The sequence below is a fragment of the Salarias fasciatus genome, chromosome 11, assembly GCF_902148845.1.
Source record: "Salarias fasciatus chromosome 11, fSalaFa1.1, whole genome shotgun sequence".
NCBI classification, from domain to species: Eukaryota; Metazoa; Chordata; class Actinopteri; order Blenniiformes; family Blenniidae; genus Salarias; species Salarias fasciatus.
Genome location: NC_043755.1, coordinates 33,855,730 through 33,875,602, shown reverse-complemented (window position 1 = coordinate 33,875,602; position 19,873 = coordinate 33,855,730). Strand labels below are relative to the sequence as shown.

General features: G+C 46.3%; 1 protein-coding gene across 3 annotated transcripts in view; it reads right to left on the bottom strand.

Annotated features, from left to right (window-relative positions):
• trim33l (tripartite motif containing 33, like) overlaps positions 1 to 19,873 on the bottom strand; it is a 42,383-nt gene that overhangs the window by 19,507 nt on the left and 3,003 nt on the right. For all 3 annotated transcript variants that reach the window (XM_030101868.1, XM_030101870.1, XM_030101869.1), the window contains exons 2-3: positions 11,524 to 11,565; positions 9,233 to 9,371 (exon numbers count right to left, since the gene is read on the bottom strand). In XM_030101868.1, the coding sequence (XP_029957728.1) occupies positions 9,233 to 9,371; positions 11,524 to 11,565 (181 nt within the window). The remainder of the gene's footprint in view (positions 1 to 9,232; positions 9,372 to 11,523; positions 11,566 to 19,873) is intronic.

Below are 19,873 nucleotides of genomic sequence, written 5' to 3'. Positions count from 1 at the left end.
AAGAAAATCTGTATTTGCAAATCATGTAGGATTGCTGGCTGTGGAGCCTTATCAAGCAACAATTAACTATGTGAAATATCCTGTTTGTGTTAAACAGTAGCCCTTATCAAAGGAAAAAGAACTGGGGATCAGACCAGTGGTTCAATCATTGCTGAAACGAGGAGTGTCATGTCTGTCTCCAAACACCACACCCATAAACCCCATTTTTGAAACCAGGAACAAAGAAGTACAGATTTGCACAGGACCCGAGGAAAAATAAATAAATTTCAGCGTCATTCCTTTAACTGCGGTTGTACCAGATGTTAATGCTATCTTAGTATCAATACCAGCCAGAGCGAAATGGTACACAGTTGTGTATTTGTATTCTGCTGTACACAGGAATACATAGGATTTGTTTAGTTTCACCTTCTGTGAACAACAATATCGCTTTACAAGATTAACGTTGTTTTTTTTTTTTTTTTCGGACAGTCCAACCGTCTACGCTGCAGCTGTGAGACAGCAGCTTTCAAAGCTGACATGACCTGCTGACTCGGTTTTGTTTGGCGTACATCGACAACATCATCATTATTGTCTCTTATACAGAAAATTGAATTTGAGTTTGTGAAAATTATCAACCAGTTATTCTGTTTTTATTCAAGTGCGTGTCTACGCTTCCTGATTAAGTTTGTGTGGCTTTATTTTGAATATTTTAGAATGAGACTCTGTCTTTGAATGATTTTACTATTCATTTATACCTTTTCTTGTATTTTATACACTTTTTTAAAAACCTTCCTTCCTTTTGAGTTGTATTTTCAGATCTATATATTAGAACTTGGGTGGATGTGAAGGTTTTCCAGTGATCACGTTAACTGGGAAACATCAGAGAATTTCACGATGCTTATCACAAAGGACACGACATGTTTCAGAGTTTTGAGAGCAGTAACTTAAAATTTCAAGTTAGGAGCAGATTTGGTTATCTTCAGGTCACAAATAGTAGTACTTTTGATTATTTGCTTTATATGTTAAGATAAAACCTGAGTTTCTTGTTTAGATCATAATTTTTAGGTTCACCTCTGGAGAGCTTTAAAAAGGTCATATAACCATCTAAAGTGCTACAGACACCCGGACATATCTGTTTGTAGTAAAATGTAATAATCTAACAGACTGTTTGAAAATTGTATGATTGAAAAATGTTAATGAGTTAAATGTTAATGAGTCTATTATTTTCCCTTTCTGCAGCTCCGGCTCACAGAATGAACCTTCGATCACTTCGCCGTCATAATCTTTGAGTTTATATTCGCAGAGTACGCACAATGCATTCTGACACCGTAAATACTTCATCCGTGAAACTCTGTTCGTATTTTTTTATCGAAGACCCCTCGCAACTTGGATATTCTGACAACATCGCCGACCTTAAATCCTGTCTTTATTTATTTTTTTCGCTTGTCTCGTGGTGTAGGCGTACCGTACAGATTGTGAAACACTTGAAGGCCCTTCGTCACATCAACCGGGCGCATTTTTATACTGCTGTGGTGAGTGTTGTTATAGCTTTTTACTAAGTCTGGTAGGACTTCCACGCACCGTCTAGTGTTCTTAGCAGTGAAATTCTAGTCTTTAGCGTTCGGTTAAATCTTTCAACTACGCTCAAAGGTGAGCCCGTCTTCCTATCGCAAAGGTCTGCCTGAAACTGTTTGAGAGGTCTTGTAACAAAAACTCTGTTCCTTGGAAAATGTATCCTCGCCGGTTTATGCAGAGTATCGGAGTCTTGAGATGATAAAAAGTCTTTCACATCTTCCACCCTAACTTTCTTTCTTTCTACCCCGCCGAAACTACCAGGATGACTCGGCTTGTAATATAACCTCTTCATAACACGTTTCTCCGCCATCTCTAAGTACAATATAAATTCACCCCCCTCTAACCGTCTGTCTGAACTTCAAAAGACCTCAGACGGAAGGAAGTTTTGGGGGGGGGGGGGGGATAAATGCGCAGTGGACATACGGTGGACAAATGGTCCACAAGTGGCGAGGGGAGGGGTTTATTGGGGGGCCATAAATCTTTCGGCTTGACATATAATATCATATCTGTCTCTCTGGTAGATTTTCAGATGGTAGACCTCAGGCGTGGTTTCATAGCTGTATAGATCGACGTGTGGCGATACTCCACCACTCTTAAATTTGACTAACAACCCCCGGCCATCATCAAGACGCCACGTCTTTTTCATCAACAGATCTTTCTCCATGTTTTTTCCCTGCCGAGTAACGATTCCACTGCTATGATCACACTTATGTGAAACATTTTATATACAGTACAGTACAATGCACGCCCACTTTCCCCGTCTCACATCTGTTTCTCATATTACTACATCTGGTTCTCATCAGCCTTCAGCCCGCAACATACAATGGCAACCTTGTGTTTTAGTAAATTTCCCGCTCTTTTCCTCATGATCACACCCGTAGGGTATGAGCTCACTCAGGAAGGCGGGCCTTAATGTAAACAGACATCGGTATGCATATTATTATTATCACATCTGGTTCTCATCAGCCTTCAGCCCGCAACATACAATGGCAACCTTGTGACAGGCTAACTTTCCCGCTCTTTTTCTGCTGGCACTGACACGTGATATTTACATTACTACATCTGGTTCTCATCATCATCCCTCAGCCTGACATATGAAACTTTCCCTCCAAAAAAAAAAAAAAAAAAAACCCGCGATTCTTACTTCCCTGAACTCCCACTCAAAGAGAACCCTGCTCTCTGGATGGAAGTTCAACACATTCATGCAGACTACAGAGCAGCCAGTACACATCTACAATATAGCATATGCAAATCTTGACTCATTCTTACGCCTATGGAAAGACAGAACCCCTTTTTTAAATTTCCCGCCTTTTACTCAGACATGACCTCATTCCGGAAGAATGGTGGGGGCGGGGGCGAGGGTGGGGGCAGGCGGGGGGTGCTGGGGGCGGGACTTTTATTTTTCAGGTATTTTTTTTTGATGATTAAATTTATATGACGTCATACCATTTTGACAGAAAGTATATCCTTTATTCTCTAGTACGTTCACGTCCAGCCAATAACCCTTCAAACCCTCAAGCTAAAAACTCTTTTTTTCTTTCATGTTATTTTTTTTAAATAATTGACATTATATAAACCAGAGTTTAAAAAATAAAATGGGACAACGAGCAAGTGTGACAGTTTGGTTATTTTTAAGCAATTATTTGAAATTACAGGGGAAAAATACATACCGTGACATATACCGTTACCGTGAAGTGAAATTTCTGATATCGTGATATAAGATTTTGTCGTAGCGCCCAGCCCTCTCTGTGGTGAAGTGTTATCATTCCAGTGTGTGTATCACACAGAAGATGCTTCACTGTTTTCAGTTTACAGAGATGTGCCTTTTTAGCTTGTACAATGCATAATTGTGCTATTTTGAATAAAAAAACAGTTCTGTTGTGCTGGACCCTGTTGTTTGTATACATTAAATTTGGATGTTTTGAGCATTATTACACAATTAAAATCCTCAGTAATCCATCTCTGCCTTTTCCTTGATTTATTCCCCGTGATGACCAAGCAAGTCTGTAGACTCATGATCAACCAACTTTTTTTTATTAAATCGCAAGCACAATTGCAATCACAATATTGTCCACCTAAATGCCAATCTCACCTTTTCCCCAAATGGTGCAGCACTACTTCCTAATGTTTCAGAAACTCAGATATTGACCTGAACCCAGATATTAGCTGTATGTAAATGTAGTCCATGACGCAAGCACGTACGCAAGTTGTTCAAATACCCCCGGAAACTTGAGTTCCAGGGCTTTCTAACAGTTTTTTAATCGTTCCAAAAAGACAAACGGATCGGGAGTTATATGCATTTAAAAAAAAAAGCCATTTTTGAGACAATTTTCATCGGGTTTTTTGCCGCAGAGAAGAGACTTTCCATTACTTTTCTCCGTAATGGCAGCAAGTACGAGAGGCGTTCAAGTACCCCACGTGTGTGTGTGTGTGTGTGTGTGTGTGTGTGTGTGTGTGTGTGTGTGTGTGTGTGTGTGTGTGTGTGTGTGTGTGTGTGTGTGATCAGCAATCCTGCTTCAAGGACATTGAACCGTTAGCCATTAGCATGCAACCACGTTATCTCCCAAGAGAAATATCTCATGTTATCATGATTGCGGCCTACGTCCCGCCCATCTGCAAATGCTGATGCAGCCTGTGACCTCCTGCCCCCTGCTGGGAGGAGGCTGCAGGCTCAGACCAACAGGCCCTCCTCCTGATCTGTGGCGACTTCGATCATGCCCCTCCGTCCTCCACTCTACCCACATTTAAACATTATGCCACCTGCTGCACCAGAGAAAATACAACACTGGCTTTATTTTTTATGCAAACAGCAAGGACGCTTACACCTGCTCACCACTGCCTCCTCTGGGGAAAGGTGACCACTGCATGGTTCATCTCCAGCCTGCTGTGACCCGCACAGTGAGGAGATGGCCTGCTGAGGCTGAAGAAGCCCTCAGAGAGCGTTTGGAGACGACTGTGTGGGAAGAACTCTGGGTCCTCATGGGGAGGACACCGACAGTCTGACCCACTGCATCATGGACTACATGAACCTTTGTGTGGAGAACACTGAACCCAGCAGGACAGAGCGCTGTTTCTCCAACAATAAACCGTGGATTGACCCAGAGAGAAAGGCTCTCCTGAAGGAGAAGAGTCTTCAGATCTGGAGACAAGGAGGAGCTGAAGTCTGTGCAGAGGGAGTTTAGGAGAAGCATCAGGAGGGGGAAGGGTCGATACAGGAGGAACACGGAGCAGAAAAACACCAGAGAGGTCTGGAAGGGCCTGAAGACCATCTCAGACCATAAGGTTCCAGACTCCAAGGCTGCAGGAGACCAGGCGTGGGTCAATGATATAAACCATTTCTTCAACAGGTTTGATCCGGCTCCTGCCCCTCCCCCAACGCAGCCAACCCGGCTGCAACCCCCATTGTGTGCACCGCCTGGTCCCTGCCCTCCCTCCACCATCAACACCGCTCCTTTCTCTGGCTGCAGCACACAAAGACCCCCTACTGCTCCTCCTGACAAAGGTCCAGCTCGCCCATTCTCACCACCACATGAAGGCTGTGGAGAGGCTGGTCCTCGCCCATCTCCGCCCTCTAGTGTTAGCAGTCGGCCTACCGGCCTGGCATCGGGGTGGACCATGCTGTCGTCTTCCTCCTGGACAGAGTTCTGTCCCACCTGGAGCCTGGAAGCACTGTGAGAATCCAGCCGGCTCTCCTGAGGGACCAGCTGGCGGTCACAGGGGTGGATCACCACCTCTCGGGCTGGATCCTGGACCGCCTCACAAACCGAGCCCGGGACTGAGAGTCTGACATGGTGGTTTGCAGCACAGGAGTCCCTCAGGGAACAGTTCTGGCTCCTTGGCTTTTCACCCTGTTCTCTGCGGACTTCATGTTCAACTCGGCCAGCTGTCACCTGCAGAGGTTCTGTGATGACTCTGCGATCGTTGGTCTCGTCTCAAACGATGACGATCGGGAAAACAGAGAACTGATCCAGAACTTTGTGGACTGGTGTCAGCAGAACCGCCTCCAGATCAACTCTGGAAAGACCAAAGACTTTGTGGTGGATTTCCTCAGGCGGCGTTACAAACCCCCAGCACGGTGAACATCCAGGTGTTCCCCTCAACAATAAACTGGACTGGTGTTAGAAGAACTGTTATGCCTTTAACCACATGTCCTTTATTATCGCTGCTAAAATGTCGTAGCTCTGCACAATATGTTATCATGAGGGAAAAAGTCCACAGAGTCGAGACACGTGTTTCACTGCACTGTGACCTCTTTACCTCCGTCAGCATAACGTATAGGATGAAAGTTCACTGTTGCCTAATACCCCTCTCCCACTGGCTAAAAAACCCACTTAAACCCGCCAATACCCGGCTCCTCGTGGCAGTGGGAAAGGGTTTAAACAGCATTCCGACCCGGGTCGATAAACCCTGCAGGTGACCCGGGTTTTAATCGGCTCGGCTTTAGTGTGAAAGGCAGACCCGGGTCAACGCGGTAATACACTGATGAATTACGTGATGACGTAGCTCTCCTAAACTAGACCAGACACACACCACACACTCACATAAACTAGACCAGACACACACCACACACTCACATAAACTAGACCAGACACACACCACACACTCACATAAACTAGACCAGACACACACCACACACTCACATAAACTAGACCAGACACACACCACACACTCACATAAACTAGACCAGACACACACCACACACTCACATAAACTAGACCAGACACACACCACACACTCCTCAATGTCAAAACAATCTTAACCTTAACTTATCGTGTGCAATCATCCATCATCCATTCAGCTCTGTGACACTCCTGTGTGTATACTGTTTTCTGTTTCTGATATTTTTCTATTATATTGTACATATATGTCTGTCTTAGATTTATATTTAAATTATATTTAATATTTTGTGAGTTTATATCTGTTATTTATTTGATTATATCTGTCAGATTTCTATGTAAATTATACTTAATTTACATCTGTTATTATTATAGTGTTCATACTGTATGTGTCGGTCCTATATTTAATTTATATCTGTTATTTATTTAATTATGTCTGTCTTAGATTTAGAACCTTAAAATTCATTCTGAAGTGGACAGGGAGCCAATGCAGTGACTTTAAACTGGTGTAATGTGGCCCCGCCCCCTGGTCCTATCAGGACTTTAAACTGGTGTAATGTGGCCCCGCCCCCTGGTCCTATTAGGACTTCAAACTGGTGTAATGTGGCCCCGCCCCCTGGTCCTATCAGGACTTTAAACTGGAGTAATGTGGCCCCGCCCCCTGGTCCTATCAGGACTTTAAACTGGTGTAATGTGGCCCCGCCCCCTTATCCTATCAGGACTTCAGACTGGAGTAATGTGGCCCCGCCCCCTGGTCCTATCAGGACTTTAAACTGGTGTAATGTGGCCCCGCCCCCTTATCCTATCAGGACTTCAGACTGGAGTAATGTGGCCCCGCCTCCTGGTCCTATCAGGACTTCAGACTGGAGTAATGTGGCCCCGCCCCCTGGTCCTATCAGGACTTCAGACTGGAGTAATGTGGCCCCGCCCCCTGGTCCTCGTCGGCCCGTGCACTGCCGAGTTTCATAGTAACTGAAGATTCGAAATACTGTTTGTGGGAAGGCCAGAGAGCAAGGCATTACAGCAGTCTGACCAACAGGAGATAAAAGCTGCATTAGCGCCTCTGTACTGGCCTGGGAGAGAAACGGGCGATTCTGGCTTTATTTTTAAGATGATAAAAAACAATTTTTGTGAGCAGAGACACAGAGCCGATAAGAGATCATTTTTTAAAATGTCAGCCTCAAAATAAATGTTTACATCAAAAGCAGCTCTGCCGGTCATCTCTGCAACACTCCGCAGGAGCAGCCACGATCTCATCTTCCACGCTCACATGTAGTGAGCGCTGCGACGGCCAAAGACGCCAGAGGGTGAAATTTCAACTTTAATTCCGTGGGTCTTTTGAATTTTGCCTCATCATTTTTTGTTCTGAGGATGGCTTCTCGGTCTCCCTGTGACGGGATGTTGGTGGGCCCTCGGCCCTCGCAGCAGATGATAAACTGTTCGTAACCTTTTGAGCTTTTATCTTTTGAAAGTTGCTCTGCTATGCGCTGAGAACCGACGTTCTCTGAAATTATTGCACCGTGCGGGGACTTTCGGATGTACGACCTCATTTGGAGAACTGAAAAAACGTGTGGTTTCCAAATGATGCTGTGCACACAATACACTTACATGGTGTCTCCCTGCATGGAATACACCAAAGGCCTCTACATACGCCAAGCGAAGCCGGACAAAGTTGGGCTGGTTGACATCAGCCAACAGCCGAACAAAGTTCGCCTGACATTTCATACTCCAGGGGCCACACCCCCTCTGAGGCCACACCCCCTCACTGCAGCCTCCGCTTCGCCACATGTTTCCAACAACAACACAGAGAGACGTGTAACAACGGCGTTTTGAGTGGAAGAAACGATGGAGGATTAGTTATTGAGGCTTTGCCTTTAAAGGGGAACGGTCGTTTTTACAATCTGGACCTTATTTCACATTCGTCACAACAACATTTACTCACCCGTTTGACTTTTGTGTGATTTGCAGTTGGTTCGGAGATAATTAGATGCTCCCATATCCATATAACAGCAGCGGGCGGGGCGCCGACATGCAGCCGTTACAGACGCTCTTTTCTCTTATGTTTGTTGTGGGGTGGTAGATACATGTAAATTTATTAAGTCAGCATCACTTAGCGCTACTGGGAAGTCTGTAAACCGGCTAGATTGAGCAACTCTCCGGGAGCGCTGAAGCGATGATGTCATCACACTGCGCCGTGGCGCACATTCATTCTGTTTGTTTACATGGAAGTAGCGTCTCTGCTCTGCGGTCAGACCACGGCATCTCCATCGGCTTTTTTAGGCAGTCAGAGTTTATTTTCAGCTGGTTGTAACTTTGGTACAATGGTTCCAGTGTGCATACATCCTGCTGTGAAAGTGAAATGACCAGCTGGACGTCACTGAGCTCACAGGCTCCCACTGCGTGACCGGGATTTATTGAAGCTATGGCTAATAGCGCTCAACACGGACCCCAGCATCACAGTTCCAACTTTACCACATTTGGATTATCGGGTGTGTAGTGCCCACTTCACATCGGAGGACTTCTTCCCAGTTCAGGAATGAAATGAAGGCCAGAAGATCCAGAGAATGAACCTCAAAAAGAATGCCATCCAGCGGCTGCAGGAGGAGGACAGGTCGAGGTAACGTGATGCTAACGCTATTCATTTTTTTCACTCCACATCTGTATTATACCAAGACCAGCTGAACCCTAATCTGAAGGATCGGTATCACCAAAACATTGATGAGATTGGCAGAGTAGATGGACAACTTTTAAAGCTCCCATATTATGCTATTTGTCAGTCACGTCATATCGGTCTCAGAAGCCCAAAAACATAGTATTTAAGTTTGTTCTCCCTAAATTCATCCTATGTTTGGAGTTTCAGCGGTCTAAAAACTAATATCTAAACATATTATTGTTACAAAACCATTGTAAAGTGAATTTTGCATAATATGGGAGCTTTAAGATTGTTGGTGCTTTTAGAGCAAGAAATGAATTCTGACACAAGAAGTAACCACTTAAAGCGATCAGATAGGAACATTCAGCAGCACATGCATGCATCTGAGAGTGAGCGGCTGGGATCAGACCTGACTGCGGCTGGTTGCGGAGGCGGTGGGATCTGGTCAGGGAGACTCTCCGGTGGGCCAGCTCACAGTCGTCACACAGAGATCCGTTACAGTCCAGGCACCAGAACTTGGACAGCGAGGTGTCGCAGTTACTGCAGAGCTGAGGAGACAAACATGTCCATCATGACCAAAGGCCTCCAAACACGGGTTGTCAAACGTTCTGCACTCAGGAGGAATGAGGCGACGTCTTCGGCGCACATGAGCTGTTTCAGCCAGCACTAACGCCGACTGGAACGAAACATTTCCATGCCATAGAAAAAAACGAGGTTGATAAAACATTCACAGTTTCTCTTCCTCAATCCCATCCAACACCTGTGGGCTGATCTGAGGAGGGCTATGCTCAGGAGATCCTCGTAGTCTGTCACATTTGGAGCAGTTTTGCAAAGAAGAGGGGGAAATATCGCCACGTCAAGACGCTCCACGCTGACAGGCTTCTACCCGAAACACTGAGTGCAGGAATGAAAGCCAAAGCCAAAAAGCCAAATCCCTGCTGCAGCAAGGATTAGTTTAGAGGTGTGGATATTTATGCAACCAGGTTTTTTCAGCCTTTCTATTTTTTATTTTTCCCTTTTAAAGGTTTCATTTTTTCCCCCAATTCCATTGTACAGGTGTATAGGTCACATTTAAGGTGGATAAAGTTGTGAAACTGTTTGTCTTGCTGTCATTTTTTTACATCACGTAAACCTGGCATTTCAACGGGGGAGTGTAGACTTTTTATATCCACTGCATTTTGTCTGTTTCGGAATTCCTCCATCTCTCTGTTTGAGTACTGCATGTTTCAGCTTCCTGTTCCAAACAAACAGGTTGTTCAGTCCTGATTCACCGGCAGAGGAGGTGTGTGTCACGATGGCAGCTTGACGCACAATAGCTGTGAATGCTTTTTTAAACAATACAGCCGGACGTTCTTCATAAATATATACAAGTGGTTCTGCGTGAGCTTAGTTTTGTCAGAGAATGAGCTATTATTAACTGAGTGACATCTCCCACTGCTACATTAGTTTAGCTGGAGCTAAACCACATTAAAACTGAACAAAAGTCGAACAGGATATTCCAGAAAAAGGACAATATAGGTTTAAAATCCACAGTGATCAGGTTATTGACCAGTACTGAGGAGTGCCGACTGAGTAAAGTGATTCAAATCAAATCACCCAGAATATCTTCACTGAAGTCCATCATGAAGTGTGTCTGAGTGGAACTGGGCGAGCTGCTCGGTGTTTATTTGTGGTTGGGCGGTAAATCAGCGTGGACGGGGAGTTCCCAGGACAGCTGCTGCGATAGCCTTGAACACGGTCACTGAAAACCCTGGAGGAGTGAAACTCCCAGAAATACCAGGCGGTGCCTGGAAGGACGCAGGAGTCTGATTTATCACGAGAGCCGAGAGAAGGTCGAATTCTCATGAGTGACATTTAAAGTACATTAAAAAAAAAAAAGAAGAAATCTGCATTGATCAGACAAGCATTCGTGGATCATATTCACAGCAGTGAGTGATCGGTGCAGATAAAGCTCAATTTGCACATTCAGGATATTTTACAAATGTTGATTTCTTCCACACATTTCATCATCATGTCAAAGAGGCCAGAAAGAAAACTACACTTTGGTCAGGAATCGAACCCTGATCCTCCCCGAGTCACTTTAACACGGCCTTGTAGAGGACTGGTAAACTCAACACACACGCCAAAAAGTAAAACTTAAGCTGAGGAAAGTCACACACACACACACACACACACACACACACTTCAGACGAGCGGCGCCCACAGTCAGTCCTCCTGGGCCGGTGTTCTGGACGAACTGGTGTCCCTGCTAACTGGTGACCGAGAGAAACCTGGAGCGGCATCGGCAGCGTCCACTGTGACGAGCAGCAACAACGAACGCTAAGAGAGTAACTAGGGAAGCAAAGTTTATTTCTCGAGTGCTTTTCTCAGATAAAATCAAAGTGCTGTCCAAAGGTACAAAGACGAAGATTTTACCCATCGTGCTTTTCACTGGCGAGGTATTCGCTAAAACCTTCTCACAATAATGTCTTCACGTTCTTTTTAAAGGACTCCACAGACCTGGCCGTACATCTACTGATGAATCATGTGACAGCCGTCCGATTCTCTGCTCTTTCAGTGATCACAAAGGATTCAATAAGTAACATTCCTCATAACGCTGCCGCCCCCGTCCAATCAGAGAGCGCTGCCTGGGTTGCCAGTTTCTGAGAGTCTACTTGATTTTGGACAGTTATGAGGAGACAAGCCGGCGGTTTGTCTTACCTGCTGACTCAGGTGGAGTTCGGGGTCTGTGGACGTCATCTCCTACGAGACAGAAGACAACACGTTCAAACACAGACTGTAAACATCAGTGCTGTCAATCCGGCACATTTTTTTTAAAAAAACTACATCGCAGACCCAACTAATCGCGATTAATCGCACAATCTGTGAGCCTGTAATCAGCACACAAAATCACCCATTTAACCCATACATTGGTTTATTTCAGCGTGCAGGGAGAGCAGAGCACGTGTTTCACTCCTGCACAATTCTTCTGTAACTCGCTCCTGCGCAGCAGCTTAACATTAGCAACAGGAAGTGGAAATGACGAAGATGGCAGCTGGTCTGCCTTTCAAAATAATGGCATCGTTAAAAAAAATAGATCCTAACACGTTGAAATGCAACCATTAACACGTTCATCTTACCAGCACGAGTAAAACAGAACACAGAAAGGCGTCATGTCGGAAATGCTTTGGAAGCCATGACGACCGCCGTACGACCGAAATCCAACCACCATCCAACCCCAGCACGACCGCGGTCCAAACAACGTACAACTGCCGTCCAACTGAAGTATGACCACCATCCAACCACCGTACGACCGCCTTCCAACCGCCGTATGACCACCATCCAACCACCGTACGACCACCTTATAACCGCCGTACGACCGCCTTCCAACCGCCGTACGACCGCCATCTGAACAGTCGGGACACATCCATTTCTCTTCACGGACCTGTTTCGTCCGTTCCCCTCTCTTTAGGGCCTGTTCCCCTCGTTCCCCTCTCTTTAGGGCCTGTTCCCCTCGTTCCCCTCTCCTTAGGGCCTGTTTCCCCCTGTCCCCCTCTCTTTAGGGCCTGTTCCCCTCGTTCCCCTCTCTTTAGGGCCTGTTTCCCTCCTTCCCCTCTCTTTAGGGCCTGTTTCCCTCGTTCCCCTCTCCTTAGGGCCTGTTTCCTCCCCTGTCCCCCTCTCTTTAGGGCCTGTTCCCCTCGTTCCCCTCTCTTTAGGGCCTGTTCCCCCTGTCCCCCTCTCTTTCGGGCCTGTTCCCCTCGTCCCCCTCTCTTTAGGGCCTGTTCCCCTCGTTCCCCTCTCTTTAGGGCCTGTTTCCCCCTGTCCCCCTCTCTTTAGGGCCTGTTCCCCTCGTTCCCCTCTCCTTAGGGCCTGTTTCCCCCTGTCCCCCTCTCTTTAGGGCCTGTTCCCCTCGTTCCCCTCTCTTTAGGGCCTGTTCCCCTCGTTCCCCTCTCCTTAGGGCCTGTTTCCACCTGGCATCTGACGGTTCTGACGGTGCTGCTGGCGCTGTGGGGGAGCGCCACCTTTCAGGGAGTTCAGGGATCTTGTCGGGGGTGAGAAGACGTGTGGAGAGGAGGAAAAGCCAGAATAGGGGAAGGTGAGGATGAACTACATGTGGACTGCGTGAAAGACAAGAAAGCAGCCAACAGCTGAGAAATGAGAACCTGTGTGATTCTGTAAGAATTCTATCAAAATAAAACTAGGCTCCCGGCTCTGCCGCCGATCGTTCTAGGGAACGCGCAGTCGATCCGCCACAAACTTGATGAGGCAGAGGCGTGGATCACAGTCAGGTGATCAGGAACACCTGCCTGCTTGTCTTCACTGAATCCTGGCTCAACGACTCAGACCTGGATGAGGATCTGTCACTGAGCGGCTTTGGGATCCCGCTGAGACTGGATCGTAACAAGGAAGTTACTGGCAAGTCACGCGGAGGAGGAGTGTGCTGCTCCATTAACCAAAGGTACTGTGACACTGTGGTGGTGCGAGAGAAGATCTGCACACCTGACACAGAACTCGTGCATCTCTCTCCAGCCCTTTTTCTTGCCGCGCGAGTTTCAGCAGTTGTTTTTCACTACTGTGTACGTGCACCGGCGTGCAGACGCTGCAGCCGCTGCACAGCTGATCGGTGACGCCACGCACCGCTGGATAGTATCTGCCCCCGACGCCCCAAAATTTATCCTGGCTTTAATCACTGTCGTCTGAGAGATACTCTTAAGACTTATGAACAATATGTCAGCTGTGCCACAACACAGAGGAACACGACCATAGCTTTGTGCTATGGCGGTGTGAATGGAGCGTACAAGTCAATGCCGCTCCCTCCGCTTGGATCCTCGTATCATAACTGTGTTTATCTCACGCCGCGGTACGTCCCTGTGTTCAGGCGCTTGCCTGGAAAAAGCGAGGAAAAAGACTGAAATGTTGGTCTGAGGACAGCGTTTCTACTCTTCAAGCTTCATTTGAATGTACTGATTGGGACTGCTTCTTCGATTCTTCTGATGATATTAACGAAATGTGTGACTCGATCTCATCTTATGTCACGTTTTGTGTGGATTCAGTTATTCCGTCAAAAAAGGTTATTTACCCAAATAACAAGCCATGGGTAACTAAAGAGCTTAAATCAGCTATCAATAAGAAGGAAGTGATTTATTGCATTGGTGACCAATGGGAGAAAAAAGAAATCTCCAGAGAAGTGAAAAAAAGAGCTTAGAAAGGTCAGACTTAAAGGTTGTATAGAGGATTTTCCATGGAGAGAGAAATCCAGTGACAGTTAGTCCTTTTTGAAATGCTGCCATGCGTGACCCACACCCCTCCTCCCTGCTCTCTCGGGAGGACCGCCTCCTCCTGACGCAGAAAGTAGCATGTAGCAACTTAGCATCATAGCGCTAACACATAGCTACCAACGTGTCCTTTTGAACAACACAAAACACAGTGAATATGAGTAAAACCCTGTCCCTGAGCCGTCCCTGGTCTCGGTGGATCAGAGGAGGACGGGGAGGTTTGTGTGGAGCTGCAGGACTGGAGCAGACTCGGAGCTCACAGCTGATCTGTGTGGCTGCAGCCTGCAGGCTAAACAAAGACCAGCCCCGCTCCGGATGACCCGCATCCTCACGCAAGCAGGAAAAGATCCGCGAGGATCTTTTTTTCTGGAAGCCGAACACAGCGAGTCTGTGCCGCCTGGCAGTCTGTTAACCAGGACCACTACATCCAGGTCCTGAGGCGGCTCCGAGAAGCAGTGAGGCAGAAGCGTCCGGAGCTTTTGCGGGATGGCAAGTGGTGGCTGCACCGCGATGGCGCGCCGGCGCACCGGGCCCTGCGCGTAATGCAGTTCCTGGAGAAAAACGGGATGACCCTGCTGCCTCATCTGCCCTATTCGCCGGACTTAGCCCCCTGTGACTTTTTTCTCTTCCAAAGAATTAAGAAAGAGCTGAAGGGCGGAGATTTGAGGACGTCGAGGAGGTTAAACAAAAATCGAAGGACGCACTGCACGGCATCATTACGCGCGAGTTTTCAAACGCCTTTTAAAGCTGGAAAACACGGAAGCAACGGTATATTCAAATCAGCGGGGATTACTTTAAAGGCGACAGCTTTGAAAAATTGTTACAATCAAACACAATAAAAGTTATAACCACAGTCCGTTTTTTTTCCGGTACCCCCTCGTATTTATGTTGAACATGTTTTTTTAAAAAATTCTGACTGACGCAATGGTTCCACTCTGGATCATTTCTGAATTCGTTCTGTATCTCGAGTAAAATGGACCGAAGACTGGACTAGAACTGAAATGTGTGCTAATATTATGAACCTGAAACGATACTATCAACATGTAATAATACTGTGATTACAAACTTGTATTTTTTTTGACAATAACATCCTTATGAACGACTTTCATCATGTCACAATGGGTCAAAACAAGGGCGAGTGGGGGATGGAGACGGCACAATCAGAAACTGGTAGGAGAAGAAAAGCCCCTGAAAAATGGCCGAGGGGAAAACCTTTAGAAACCTGAGACAGCAGGAAGTTACGAGGACGGACTTTCCAAAAGAGACTTTTATCTTCTTTTACCTCAAGTCTCTGTTGATTACTAGTATAATTGTGGAATTAGATTTGAAAGTGTGTGGAAAGTCCGGTGGCGCACCTGGCCACGCCGCATGGTTCATTTGAGCATCACACACAAAGACACCCAACGCACGCCGCCAGGTCCAAACCTCCGAAGAAAGAAAAAAACATTTGGTTCAACCGGCGTATCGGAATGCTAAAGGAGAACCAGCGTCAGAACTGGGATCTAAACCGTCACACAGGCAACAATCACGGCTCGGTCAGTTGTTGTGGTCGAGGGCGAAAAAAGTCCTCCGTGTTTTATGACTGTAAGTTAGTTAAAGTCACCAGAAGGGAGAAAAAATGCTTTCATTAACACGAAGTGGAACGTTTAACGGGTAACGCATGAGCTGCGCCTACTGGCTGATTCAGACCACACTGGCTTTTGGTAGGAAAAACACATTAAAAAAGGAGCATGTTATATTAATCAGAGAAGAAATTCTAATTTAAAAAACATTTAAAAAACTATCCATTAGGGTCAAATTAGGGAATTAAATTTTGATCCCGTCATACCGTCTCCACATTTTACCCCGGTATAAGGTATTACCGAGACTAATTAAAAACTAGAATTTGGCACTCAGAGAGCGCAGACCTCCGCCACGGCTCAAATCAGTCACCAACAACAATAAGAACACCAGATATAATAAAACAACGTTGTGATCGCGGGTGTGATCGGAGCGCAGCACAGGCAGCACAGGCCCCCCGTCGGCGGGCCTGCCCAACCATGTGAAAGACTCCCTATCTCTCAATGATAAAGAATCCTGTAAAAAACTCCTGGATCCAGACAGTGATCCGGATCATCACCAAAATTTAATGGCTTCTAAGTTAGCCCAAGACCCTCCTTTCCACAAAGTTTCATTGCAATCCGTCCATAACTTTTTCCGTAATGTTGCCAACAGACCAACCAAGCAACAAACCGACATGATTACATGACCTCCTTGGTGGAGGTAATAATAACTCAAGGCTCAGACAGCATCACCAAACTGTTGGCTTGTCTCTACACCGTTTAGAAACTGAATACAAAACACTAATAATGAAACAATAACAACATAATATGCTCAATATTGACAACTTTTATTCGCAACAGTGCAAAAAGTGCAAATACAACAATGAAATTAACGTCAGCATCTAGAACACAAATATCAATTAAATAACAGCCTGAACAACTCTGAACATCAAAAATGGCTTTTAAAAATGTGTAAATACAGTCAAACATTTAAATGAACAAGAGCATCCAGAACACTTTTTGCAAATGCGCCGTGCACATATTAGATTACAGCTTGAACGACTTTGAATAACAAATAACAGTTTATAAAAAAGTGAAAAAAGCAAAAGAAACAACACACGCACACACACACACACACACACAGTGCCAGTGTGAGCTGGGTGGGAAGTAGCAACAGGTTTACTCAAGATTTTTAGCCAGAAAAACCAGCATGTTAACCTTTTCGGCTGTAACAGGGAACGTTGTGAACTTTCAACACTTCCTGCGGTGCTGAAAACCCGTTCAGATGGCGAGCTTGTGGCACAGACGCACAGGCACTTTCTGGCCACTCGCGACATCAGGGGAAAACGCCTGGCAGCGCATTCCCACCACAGCAGGGGGCCGTCGTCTCCTTGAATCACGGGCTCCGAACAGTAGGCTGTTATTTCAGCTCCGACTCGGTCCTCTGTGGTGCCGACGGGACCGGACGCTGCATCGGCTTGTTTTTGCAGGAGACTTCCCAGAGTCACCTTTCTTCGTGGGGGTTCAGGTTGCGCCTCTTCCTGCTCCACTCTCACGGCCACTGGACCTGCTGGTGCTCGCCCCTCCAAGCTCACGATCTCAGCCTGTGATTCCGCCCTGGCCTCAGCCGATGCGCTGCCATCAGTCTCATATCCTCCACCGTAACGAGGGTCCAGGAAAGTGCATTTTCGCATTAATTTGCGCACTGAATCGGACCCATACTTGGCCTTCGGGCTGGACGATATAGTCAAAAAATTAAATCTCGATTTTTTTTTTTTCTTGAAATCCGATTAACAATTTTAATCGATTTTTCTCTGTGTAAAGAAACACAATTACACATTTTTCAAAAAATAGGATGTTTTATTGAATGCCAAAACATCAGCATTTAACTGTGTTGGCAATATAGTTATTTACTGAAGTAGTTTTAACAAGAACACTTGCATGGGCACTGCACTGAAATAAATAAAAGGAAAACTGGAGAAAAAAAACAATTTATAAAAAAAAAAAGCACATATAGATCAAATTTAAGTGGGTTCAGATCCCACACAGATCAAAGTTAAGCACCGACAAAAAGCGATTAAGGTTTCATTTTCACTTTTGTCATATTTGCGCTCTTTATTTCATTTTGTGCCTTATATCAGCCTTTTCTTTTTTATTTTTCTGATAATTCGGCCGAGTGCGTGATGGCAGAAGACGAGGAACGGACCGTGTTTCACCGTTAAAGCGCCGCGGTGTGGGATTCTCGTGGCGCCGGGAGAGATACGATGGGCGGGGGAGAGCGAGCATTCTCTGTCCGCGGCTGGGACTCTTCTCTAACTCTTCTCATTTGTAAGAGAATGTTGACTAGTCTGTGCTACAGCGCCAGTCCTCCTGGTGTGGCGACTGTGTGTATTACACACGTCCGGTAAAAATGGCGGAGGGACAGAAAAAATTTAACTCGATGTTGCGATTTAATATTTTTCACATCGATTGAAAATATAAAGTCGAATTAATCGAATTAATTCGATACATCGCCCAGCCCTACTTGGCCTCCAGCTTTTTCCGAATTCCGGCTTTGATTGACTTTGTCAGCTGGAGGTCGTTTTTCTGTCCCTGCTTAGCTGGAGTACGGGGAGGACAGAGGAGCTCGTCACAATGTTCTCCTGACAAAATATCGGTGAAGTCACCGCCTGGTTTCAGCGCGACGTGAACAGCTTTGAAGACATCCGAGTCCTGCCGGGTCAGGGACGGCCGCTCCGTCTGTCGTCAGACAAGACGAGTCTGACCGCCTGAGCCGGCTCCAGGAGGCGCTCCACCATTGCCAGTTTGGAGCCCCAACGGGTTGCACAGTCCTGCCGATGGATGAATTAATTAATACATAAATAAATGAATTAATGAATGAATAAACAAATGAATGAGTGAGTAAATAAAAAAATGAATAAATGAATAAATAAAGGAATAATAAATAAGACCATGATTCTATTTTTAGTTCGCCTACGTCACAACTGTTTCAGATATTCAGATACAAATTTCTGCTTACCGTTATGAGACTGTGTTCTGGGAGTCCCATCTCCACTTGCTTCTTCTGGAGCTCTCTCTTGCGTTGCCAGCTGAGTGAAAAGGCCCCGACAATACTGCGGCACAGTCCGATGGCGCGCCGGGTTTTTTGCCTCTGGTCATGCAATGTATTCGTGACAGCCAGGCTGAGATTGTGACCGAAGCAGATCAGCCACGGCCAATGCAGGGACCTGATTGCAGCAGAAATGTTGGCGGCGTTGTCAGTGGTTATTCGGGGTGTAACGATACGCAAAAATCTCGTTTCGATACGTACCTCGGTTCTGAGGTCACGGTTCGGTTCGGTTTCGATACAGTAGGGAACAAAATGCAAAACCTAAATCTTCTTGCTGTGGTCCATGCTCCCCATGTCCGCGTGTCTGTGTCTTTGCGGCACATCACCGATGCCAACGCTCTTCTCTCCTGCTACATTTGGGCTCAGCTGTGTACGCCTTTTTTTTCTGTTTCTGAATCTCGGGGCGGTGCCGAGCGATTAGATACTTTCACTCAGGGTGCGAACTATGGGGGGCCAGCGGGGTCTCAGCCCCCCTTGATGAGACATGAGCCCCCCTGAAAACATGATTTGTGAAATTTTGGGGGGGCCCTAAATATTGGAAAAATGCTGTTTCCCCCATGTATTTCCTTTAATTTATTATTCTTGATTTAGTATGATCATGATCATGAATTATATGCAGATTTAGGCCAGTTTTAATGGATGATTTGAGCATCACTATTTCACTTTAATAAAGATGCCGACCTGCATGCAGTACTTGTCCTCACCATTGAAGCGTGGGGGCGCTATGCCTAAAGCGTCACTTAAAGCAGACATGTTCCCTCCGAGGCACGCGCACCCCCCCAATAAGTGAGCCCCCCGACAGCCGCGGTACAGTTCGCACACAGACCTTCTCCTCCTCCTGACAGAGTCTGCTCTCTCCGTCCTCCAGCTCTTCTCTGAGTTTCTTCAGACAGAGTTGCAGCCTGTTCGCTTCACAGACTCACTTTTCAAAGTCAGCGTCTGTCATGGTTTGTTTGCGGTGGCGCTCTGGCGCATGCGTGTACCGGCGCGACGTGCGCATACGTGCAACCTGGTCACAAAATCTGTCCTGCGCGCGGACGTCCGTGGACAGAAGTTCATGACATTCCGTCCCAGGGACCAATGCGCCACGCGGACATGTGCAGCCTGGACGAAGCTGCTAGCAGCAGCAATCATGGCTGCAGGTG